The 10,199-nt window shown below is 49.5% G+C and overlaps 1 protein-coding gene and 1 long non-coding RNA gene across 2 annotated transcripts in view; one reads left to right on the top strand and one right to left on the bottom strand.

The window, feature by feature from the left end:
- Positions 1-10,199, top strand: part of CACNA1E (calcium voltage-gated channel subunit alpha1 E) — a 93,376-nt gene that overhangs the window by 76,342 nt on the left and 6,835 nt on the right. Inside the window, 7 exon segments of the mRNA XM_023531223.1 lie at positions 58-197; positions 329-436; positions 905-1,005; positions 1,266-1,372; positions 4,601-4,712; positions 8,657-8,837; positions 9,681-9,871. Of these exon segments, the coding sequence (XP_023386991.1) occupies positions 58-197; positions 329-436; positions 905-1,005; positions 1,266-1,372; positions 4,601-4,712; positions 8,657-8,837; positions 9,681-9,871 (940 nt within the window).
- Positions 2,001-3,709, bottom strand: LOC111740536. The gene is made up of 3 exons (XR_002780633.1): positions 2,663-3,709; positions 2,517-2,575; positions 2,001-2,430 (listed from the first exon to the last, which is right to left on the bottom strand). It is a non-coding gene; the product is annotated as an uncharacterized LOC111740536 (long non-coding RNA).

Here is a 10,199-nt window from a genome sequence, read left to right as displayed (position 1 = left end):
GGGTCGGGGCCGGAGTGGGGGGCTCCATGTGGCTCTCCTCATGTTCCCCTCTGATAGATTGAGCACCTGGGACGTTTTTCCAATGAATGAGGAAGCTGATCTTGATCCTGGGGCCTCATCTCCGTGGCAGGATATCCCTGAGTCACTGAAAATGAGAGCCAAGATGTGTTCTGCTTCTTCAGCAGAAACGCAGGATTGCAAGGTCCACTGTCACTAAGTGCCAAGATTTCCTCTGAGACGAGGAGGGGCCGTGCTGGGTCAGCTCCTGCCCCCTCAAGTCCTTGTTATTTCTGTGTCTGTTGTTTATTAATAACTTATTTTATTCTAGGCGGTGCTGACAGGCAGCAGCTAGACTCGGAGCTACAGAAGGAGACCCTAGCCATCTGGCCTCACCTGTCCCAGAAGATGCTAGATCTGCTTGTGCCCATGCCCAAAGGTACGGTATCTCTTCCTGGGTCCCTATGTTACCGTGGGCCCAGCACGCCAAAGCTGCATCTTTGTGGGGGAACACAGAGTGATCATGGAGATCAGAGAAAGTTCTTTTATGCTTACGAAACTAAAATCCCTCACTTATGTCCCTCTTGTTATTAATTGAAGACATCTTCTCGGGATAGGTCATCGTGGTTGTGCTAAAAGTTCTGGGTGCACAGCTCTCTCCCTCCACCAATGCTGGATGGCAAGCCCTTGTTTTGGAAAGGGCGTCGTTATTAGAGATGGAAACCTAGACCAGTGGAGGTGACACTACTGTGTCATCTCCCTGAGATATGGGACCTGTTTGCTTTGTAGCCTCAGCGCTGGCACGTACCTCTTCAGAGGGTGGAGAACAAAGCTCTGTAGGTGTCCTCACCGCCCTGCCCCCAACTGTCTTCCCCCTGTTCCCTTCCCTGCCACGTTTGTTTTTCAGCCTCTGATCTGACCGTGGGCAAAATCTATGCAGCGATGATGATCATGGACTACTATAAACAGAGTAAGGTGAAGAAGCAGAGGCAGCAGCTGGAGGAACAGGTGAGGGTCCATGACAGCATGGTGGATGGGCGGGTCCTGAATTTCTTTCTGCCTGAGGGGTCGCATGGGGGACAGGCCTCTGCGCCCTCGAGCACAGTGCCCAGCAGCAGAGGTAAAGGGTCCAGGAACTTCCTAGGGTCGGCGGATTAAAATACTCTAAAGGTCACGGCCACGCTCCCACTTCACCCAAGTAAATTGTATCCCCCACCGCAGACTTCACAGCCACGTGAGTTCCTTTTCTCCTTTCACTTTGAACACAGAAAAATGCGCCCATGTTCCAGCGCATGGAGCCCTCATCTCTGCCTCAGGAGATCATCGCCAACGCCAACGCGCTGCCCTATCTGCAGCAGGACCCGGGTTCAGGCCTGTAAGTAAAGCCGAAGGGCCCGCGGCCTCCCTCACGCCGTTGCGCGGGGCCAGAAACAGTGCTGACGCAGTCGGATGGGCCTTTGCTGAGGTTAAAGCTGTTTTGTACCTTAAAACGGTCATGCACCAGGGGTGAAAGGAGAGCAGACCGAGCACGATTAGTCCTGTGGCCAGTTTGAGAGCGAGCGAGGCGGGATGCGTGTTAGTATCTCCACCTTACAGATGAAACTGGAGAGTAAGCTTAAAAAAGTGGCCTGAAGCCGAACTGGAATTTAAGTCGGTTATTTCTAACTCCAGAGTCTTCCCACTACTCAATGATATGAGAAACGAACAGAAGGAATCTTAGATCAGGCAAAAAAAAATATATATATATCTTTATTTTCTATATTGGCAGCAGAAACAAAACTCTAACGAATTTGCCAGTTCTTCTGAGTTGAAAGCCTTAGCTGCGTCATAAATGACCTAGTGGAGCACACACATCGCATCATCTTTCCGTCATCAGCAAGCATGTACTGGGTACCAAAGGGTGGGACGTCCCTCTGCCCACTGTAAAGGAGTCATGACTGGGTTTACCCCAGTCCCAAATCACTAACCGTCACAACTTCACTAATTATCAAGGGAGTGAAAGCCAGTTAGAATCTCTCACGCTATTAACTTCTTTCTGCCTGTGGTGTTGGGGACCTGTTTTTGAAAAGCATCATCGGAAGTCACAATCCAACACATTTGGGAGAGAAGGGTCAGAGTCAGGACCAAGGCCACCGGCCATTTTTATAAGCGGGTGCTGTGATGAGGTAGGTGTCAGGGTGGCATTCTCCCATTGCTCTTTGAGCAGGAAGGAGGTGTGACTGCAGTTTTTCAAGGGTTTTTAGCTTAGAAAGGGAGGACCCTCCCAATCCAATGTTTTATCCGCAACAATTTGTTATACAAGTTACCGTCCACCATAGGATCTCTCCGGCTTCTCTGCTGTTTTTTAATCCACTTCTTCATTGATCCAATCAATATTTATGTGACCCAAAAACGGGCTCGGGCACGGGGGAGTCAGTCCCCATGGAGACAGATCTTCAAAAAGAAATTACGAGAGTAATAAAGGTTAAAATGCAGAAGGGTAAGCTGTTGTGTTGCCGTGTAAACAGGCAGCAACGTACCTAGTTTGAGGGTTTGGGGCGGCTTCGCTGAGGAAGTAACAAGTGACACTCGAGGCGAGCTCTCCGAGGGCGGCGGGGTGCTGAAACTGTCACAACTGGAGCACGGAGCTCATGGGGCGGCAAGTGCCGAGTCTGGAATGCTCCACGGGGGGCAGGACGTAGTGGCGTTACACGTCGGGTTCCGACGTTTTGTCCAGGGATAACGGGGTTTATGCATCAGCTCGACATGACCAGGTTTGTACTTTTCAAAGATCATTCGTGAATCCAGGGCGGACTCAGTGGATTGGAAGGGAGCAGTTCGAGAGACAAAACACCATTTAGTGAGTGACGGCAATTGTGTGAATTATTAATAACTGTGGCTTGGACTAACAGGATAGAAACGGGAGAGGAGGAGGTGGTGATTTGCTGCACGGCCCGAAGGAGGGGGCGGAATCAAAGATGCCCCTCGGCTCTCTGGTTAGAGCCTTCGGGTGGATGTCGGGGCCACTGGTGGAGACCAGCTGTGTTTCTAGAGCTTTCTGTTGTTCGGGTTGAGACCGCTCGGAGGATACAGTGGTGAATATGAGACAGCGTTCCTCCTTCATTCAGCTTACATCTGGTGGAAAAACCAGACATGAAACAGAATTATTGCAAGGAAAAATTTTCAGTGATTTAATTACAGTTCTAATAAGCACGAGGAAGAAACAAATGCAGTCTGATCTGAGTGCCTATGAGAGGGGGAGAGGGCGTGGAAGCTTTTAAGGAAGTGACTTTTGATAATTTTGAAGGATGAGTTCAAAGTAACATGGAAAGGGTTTTCAGGGGGCTTGAGAGTTGGAGAGAAGGCTGGCGAACTAGAGACCAGATCATGAGAGAGGCTTGGACTTGACCTTAACCTGCTGTGACCGCCCACTTTAAAAACAAAGTATTCAACTCTGTGAGGTTGTTCGGTGATTCCAAGGGTCCCCTTTACCTATTGGGGATTCTCTATATGGGTAATTACTCATTTTCTGAAGGACAAAGGGGACTCGTTTCTTATAATAGCAGCTCTCGTTGTGTTCTCAGAAGGCGCACTGAGGAAGTCGATTGAGCTAACGCCCTCCCTGGGAGCGAGGAGACAGGTCGAGTGATTCTCTGCTCTTCAGATCTTTCCCTGTGATCCCAGTCTAAAGATTTCACCTGTGGATTGTTTTTACGTACCTGGCAATCCTTGCTCAGACTTTTCCGTTGGAGTCGTTAGCCGTAGACTGGCACAGGAAGAGATGGTGTCCCATCTCTCCCTCCTGGCCCCACTACCGCTGAGAGAGCTGCTGCCCAGTCCCTGTGCCTCTTCCCAGGATCAGAAGCACGTTCTGGAACAGGTCAAGGGTACCTAGTAGCAGTGAATGGCAGCAGCGGCCAAATTTTTAGGAAAGATTGGCTGCCTTTTTCTCTCCTAACTAGCCCAGTGGGGCCCACAGGTTGAGTGTGCCTGCAGGTACAGTGGTTTAATAACGGGCATCCTGGGACACCTGTCCTCCATACATTTCATTCAGAGCCTCTCAATACTTGGCTGACTTTGTCCCTGTCCTCCTACCTCATCACCATTTAAGCATTCTCCTACAGAGCCATCGACCCAGAGATGGTCACTTCCTCTACACCACCTCCGAACTTATTCCACCAACTTCATGAACCAACACACACTTCAGTAAATGTTCATGGCACTGAATTGTTTAGTGTGGCCAGGGATGTTGGCACAAAACCATATTCTTGCTAAGAGGAGGGAATTTTTTAAAAGACCGTGGCTGCTAATATTTCAACAAACTGCTCACTGTTTAAACTATGGCATTTTTCTGCCGAATGGAGAAACTGAGCAGAAACAGGTTTACAATCTAGCATTGGTCTTCCATATGGCTGAGTGTGACAAATGATGTCATTTGTCACAGATATGTTAGTCACCAGCAGAGCGATGAATGGTTCCAATGGTTGAAAACAGTGCTCTTTTCCAGTGTTTTTCCCCCTCTATTTCTAGGGCCAGCCACGACTGAAGGCAGGCTTGTCTGGGTGGGGCATGCCTGTTTCTCTTTCACGCACAAGTTACCTCTGCGTCTGGCCTTGCTTTTCAGGAGCGGCCGTGGCGGATACCCTGCGATGCGCCCGCTCTCCCCGCAGGAAATATTCCAGTTGGCGTGTATGGACCCGGCCGATGACGGACAGTTCCAGGAGCAGCAGTCTCTGGTGAATGAATGAGTTACATGACCTCAGAATAGTCCCTTGGTTTCCTGATCCCACTCATTTTCAAATTTTTATTTCACATCCATGACCAATCAGGAAAAATGCCTCTGAGAGGCCAACCAATTCCCCGGGGAGCTCCCTGCTGTCTCCCTGTCAGAGCCTGAGTTTCGCTCGTTTACTGGCGAATGCTTCCTCTTTTGGTTTAACAGTCCCAGAGGCTCGCTCCTTATCTGCTGAAGGAATTTGTATAGCTTCAGGCCAAGCCCTCTTAATTTATGCCCTTGAGCATCATAAAATCTGGCCTTTGATAAGGAGCTTTAAGATAAATCATAGAATGAGTGGCACCCACTGGGCAGCATAGTGTAGACAGGTGTGGCTTGGGGGGACACAAGAATGCCCCGCTCCTGGAGAACTCGGAAGGCACGACCAATAGTGAGTAAGCTGTCCACCAAGATACAGAAGAATCTTGCCGCTACCCTGTGTGGGTTCAGGCCAGTTGGCCCTTTTGGTCACAATTCTACAAGGTCAAATACATTCTAAGAGGCCCCTAAAATCACTTTCCTGAGCCTAAAGTTTTTCATTAGCATAAATGGTAAAATTCCTGAGAAACTACAGTCAAGTTGAAGCTTGAAGGAGAGAGGACAGATTAAACTTAAGTTCTGCCACTACAAAGCTAAAACTTGATTCCAAAGATAAACTTGACTTACCATTATTCTTAGTTAAGGAGCTGTGAGATCAGGTTCCTTCCCAAGCTTAGACTTACAGCCCATTGATTGGCCTGGGGGAAAAAAAAATATTTTTGCACAAGTCCAGATAGACAGCTTAGAGTGAGTTCCCTGTCACTTTGATTGTAATTCATCTGCGTTTCTCTCTCTCCATTTCTCTCCTGATGCCTCCCCACTGCTACCGTGTACCTCAGCCATCCTGAAGGGACGATGTGGGTGTGGCCCACATGTCTGATGGAATGGGTACCTGACAAGGCAGCAAAACATTTTAGTGGCTCAAATGGCTGATTCCTCCTCCTGAGGTTGCTGTGTCAGGGGTGTGCGTGGTTGTGTGGGGTGAGCGCTAGGCCGGAAACTCCCGGCACATATGAGCCCGAGGTGGTCTCTCGAAGGTGGGTAGGAACCTTGGAGGAATTCCCTGCCTCCCTCGCTGCAGAACTTAGCACCTAGGCCCAGGGACGAATTGGTACAGATAGCTTGATTCTTAAAAGGGCTTCTCGGCATTTGATGGTTTGCCTTGTGATAGATTGAGTGGGAAAAATCTCAATAATGTGTCCTTTCTTTCGCAGGGAGATTTCTCTGTCACATCTTCATTTCTGCGGGTTCCCCGGGGCTGAGCCGTAGTGCCAGGACTTTTTGGATATGTGTTCATCTCGTTGTCGGTACTGGTGTCTGTGATTCAGTTCAGGTGTCAGCCTGTGCTACACACTCACCACTGTGTACTCCTGCCCTCCCTCGGGGCCCCCTGCTCTCCGTCCTGAGGCGTGGCTGTGACTTGTGTGTGTGTGTGTGTGTGTGTCTTGCACCACCTCTGACACTCATAGACTGCAGTGTTGTTACCACGTGTTTCGAGTCAGACCTGTGTGCTATTTAAAGCGTATACTACAAACACTGGCTTCCTCAAGTGCACATGTCACCTGTCCTAGGAAGGCAGTCCTCACACTGACACCAGGAACCACGCACCAAAGGGCCCTGGAGGCCGACTTAGAGCAGTGCCCCACTCATACACTCATGATTTCAAGGTGTCATAAAAAAGCTTTTTTTCGGTATAATTTCCAGATGTCTGAGATACTCCCAGGGCTCTTTGGTGGCTCATGTAAACATTCCTAAGGCAGCTTCACTCTTTACTCCACGTGACACTAGCTGTCCCTCTAGAGCATGTCCTTTTCCTAAACTTACCTTCTTTGGTCAGGAAAACATCATACAAGGGTTGTACAGGACCGTAGAGATATTTAGTCCAACCTTCTAACGCTCTGGAGTGGCACAGTCCAATACGAGTAGCCACTGGCCGCATATGGCAACTGAGTACCTGAGATGTGGCCAGTCCAAATTGAGATGCACTGTAGGTGGATAAAACACACACCAACGTCAAAGACTGTGGTACCAAAAAAATATAAAATGTCTCAGTTTTTTGTATGGATGACATGTTGACAAGAAACTATTTAAAGATATTGGGTTACATAAAATATATTGTTTTTCATGTTTACTTTTTTAGAGGTAGCTATGAGGAAAGTTAACATTACATAAGTGGTATGCATTATATTTCTGTTGGACTGTACTGCTCTAGAGTGTCCCTCACAGATGGCCACCCACCGCATTTTTAGGGGATGGTTTCAATCATAAGACTCTTGGCTAATGAGATCATGTGTCTTAAGGTTTGAGAAGATATATTTGATATCAGTTGTTGGTGACTTTCCTTAGAATACTGGTTTCCATTTCACTGAAAATGATTGCTTTAGATTAGATTAAAAGAATAAACCCAACACTACCACCTCTCAGGAAGTACACTTCACATATCCAAAAAATACTATGACCAGAAATGCTTGTTTACAAGGCTAAAAGATCTGAACCATTGCTTAGCAATAAAGTAAGGTGATAAGAAAAGGTGATCTTGAGCTTTCTGTTTGAGACATCTGGTATACCACATATCCACACATATAGACACACATATAACCAAGACCTGAAAGATGCACGTTTCTCTTCTAAAAGCCATTCTTGGTAAGGAGGAGGCAGAGTCACCTGCAGGAGATGAGAAGCAATGAGATGGAACCAAGTCCCACAAGCTTGGCTGTGTTTATTTCCAGGAGCCAGAGGTTAGTGAATTAAAAAGCGTGCAGCCCTCTAACCATGGCATCTACCTTCCTCCGGACACCCAGGAGCATGCGGGATCTGGGAGGGCATCCTCTATGCCACGCCTGACTGTGGATCCCCAGGTAAAAAGCAACCAGCATCTACCTTATGCAGTGGCATCCTGGGCTGCATTGAATTGGTGGGTTATGAAAACACATCTGATGTTTTCAGGTGAGCCCTTGATTTTTCCCACCCCTTTCTTAGAAGCAAAACCTGGCTCATGGCCTTCTCTGTAGAGCCTGCTCCTCCACGGTGGGCTCTCAGCGAAGTCCTAACCACAACAGCCTAGCCAGCAAGCTGCCATAACCCCCTCCAGATGGGCTCAGCAGCCTCAAGACTCAACCAGCCATGCAAGAGATACTTTCCAGGACTTTCCCTGTGTATTTCTCCTTCCTCTTTTCCTCTACTGGCTCATCAAGCACATATGCAGTTACTTACACACACAGCTGTATCAGGACTGTCTGTCCTAACCAGTGCAGGCCACGCCTCATTTCTTTGTCTGTTTTCCTGGCTTTTCTTATCTGTCTGTCTGTCTTACATTAAGTTTTGACAGAGACAAGAAGGGTCTGTGGATCTATTTTGACATCGGTGGCAAATCAAAAACACCCAAATCCGAGGTGGGCTGAGGGTGGGGCAGATGAGGAAGGAAACAACACATCCTTAGTAGCTGCTCATCGCAAGGTCTCTCAGCTCTAGTGCTATAACAGGGCAGGCCTTCTCTGGAGAGGGCAGAGAACAAAGCCTTTGCTTCTTTCGTGGTGTAGCCATTTTGACCATCGCCCTCACGTATTTCAAAGTGGCCCAAGGTTCACGGCAGGTCCTGGCTGAGTCCCTGTGGTAGACGGCCCTATGGGAAACTCGCACAGTAGACTCAGCTGCTCACTTTCCTGAGCATAAAGAGAAGACCCTGGATCCGTCCCCGTGACAAAAACACCTAACAGAAAGACACTTTCTGGCACAGCCGCCTCCAGCTAAGGTCTGAGCGAGAGGGGTTCAAGGAAGGTTACAACCATCTCGGTCCGCTTCTGTCTTCCTTCCTACCCTTCCGGTAATTAACCCATACCTGTGTACCTCTGGGGCTCGTATTTCCAGGTGGTAACAGACCCCAGCTCCATGAGACGTTCGTTCTCTACTATCCGGGATAAGCGTTCGAATTCCTCATGGTTGGAGGAATTCTCCATGGAGCGAAGCAGCGAAAACACCTATAAGTCCCGTCGCCGGAGCTACCACTCCTCCCTGCGGCTGTCGGCCCACCGGCTGAACGCGGACTCGGGTGAGAAGGCCTCGCTCTCGCTGCCCTTAGGGCCCCAGCCCTGCGGGGCTGATTCTGGCAAGGACTGCAAATCCCTGGAACAGAATTCAGATCAGGGTTGAGGAGAGTGAAGGAAGGGAGGGTGCTCCTTACCAAAGGTGGGGGGTGGGGAGGTCCACATCTGACTCACACCCCGAAACAGGCCACAGCCCTCCACAGTTACCACAAAGGCCGATGAGCTTCCTTCCTTCCGGAGTAGAGCTGTAGACGTCACTAAGCGTCCATTCTCAGGTGGCACCATGGGGTACCTCAGGGGTGTGCAGACCCCCTGGCGGGAGCCAGGCTCAAACCACCAACTCCATTCCAACCCGCATAGCACTACCCCGGAATGGCTTTACAGACTACAGTTTGTGTTTTACTAGATGAAGAAGCAAAGGTAAAGAAAGCAGTGACTTGTCCCATGCCACAGGGCCAGTAAGTGGCAGAACTGGGACTAGATGTGAAGTCCTTTGACTCCAGTGCCGGGGTCCTCGCCCTACCGTGACGTTAGCTGTGCCATTATTTAGTTCATAGCAACTTCTTAATTCCCTTCTACTCGTCTCATTTCCCCCCACCACTGAAAAAAGTCACACACCCATGTTTAGGCAAAGATTCTAAACTGTGTCTTAGCATAAACGAGAGCGGAAGAGAATCGATTGCATCCTTTGATGTGCATTTTTTTCCCAGTGGCAACTTGCACGCTCACCTAGTCATAAGAGGTGAATTCCCTGGCCTTTCTCTCCGCTCACCTGCTGACGTGCCTGGAGCAGCGGGAACTTCAGCACGGGCTGAGTTGCGACCAGTTGCTTTTGTCATCTCTCACAGGCCACAAGTCCGACACCCACCGCTCAGGGGGCAGAGAGCGGGGACGATCGAAAGAGCGAAAGCATCTCCTCTCTCCTGACGTGTCCCGCTGCAACTCAGAGGAGCGAGGGACCCAGGCTGACTGGGAGTCCCCGGAGCGCCGTCAGTCCCGGTCCCCCAGCGAGGGCAGGTCGCAGACCCCCAACAGAGAGGTGAGCACGGAGAGGAAGCCGAGCCTCTGCAGAAGGACGAGGAAGGGGGGCCTGTTAACATTAGGTGCAAAATGGGGGCATTCAGCACCCGCCCGGACTTCCGTGTCACAGCAAACAACATCCATTGTGCATGGTGCTTAGTAACCTACTGCTCTGTACGCAGAAGTGACATGAGGTCACAGAAAACCAGATACTCCCCCAAGACAGACGATGGTGTCTGGAGGTCATTCCACCCCAGTCCTCAGAATCCTGAGGTACGAAGTCACAACCACTTCCTAAATGTCTCAGCCAGACTGAGGAGGGAGAAATGGCCCTTTAGCCAGAGAAC

The sequence above is a fragment of the Pteropus vampyrus genome, unplaced genomic scaffold, assembly GCF_000151845.1.
Source record: "Pteropus vampyrus isolate Shadow unplaced genomic scaffold, Pvam_2.0 Scaffold65, whole genome shotgun sequence".
Lineage (NCBI taxonomy): Eukaryota > Metazoa > Chordata > Mammalia > Chiroptera > Pteropodidae > Pteropus > Pteropus vampyrus.
Note: the sequence above shows the minus strand (reverse complement) of the source record. Positions and strands in the feature narration are given on the sequence as shown.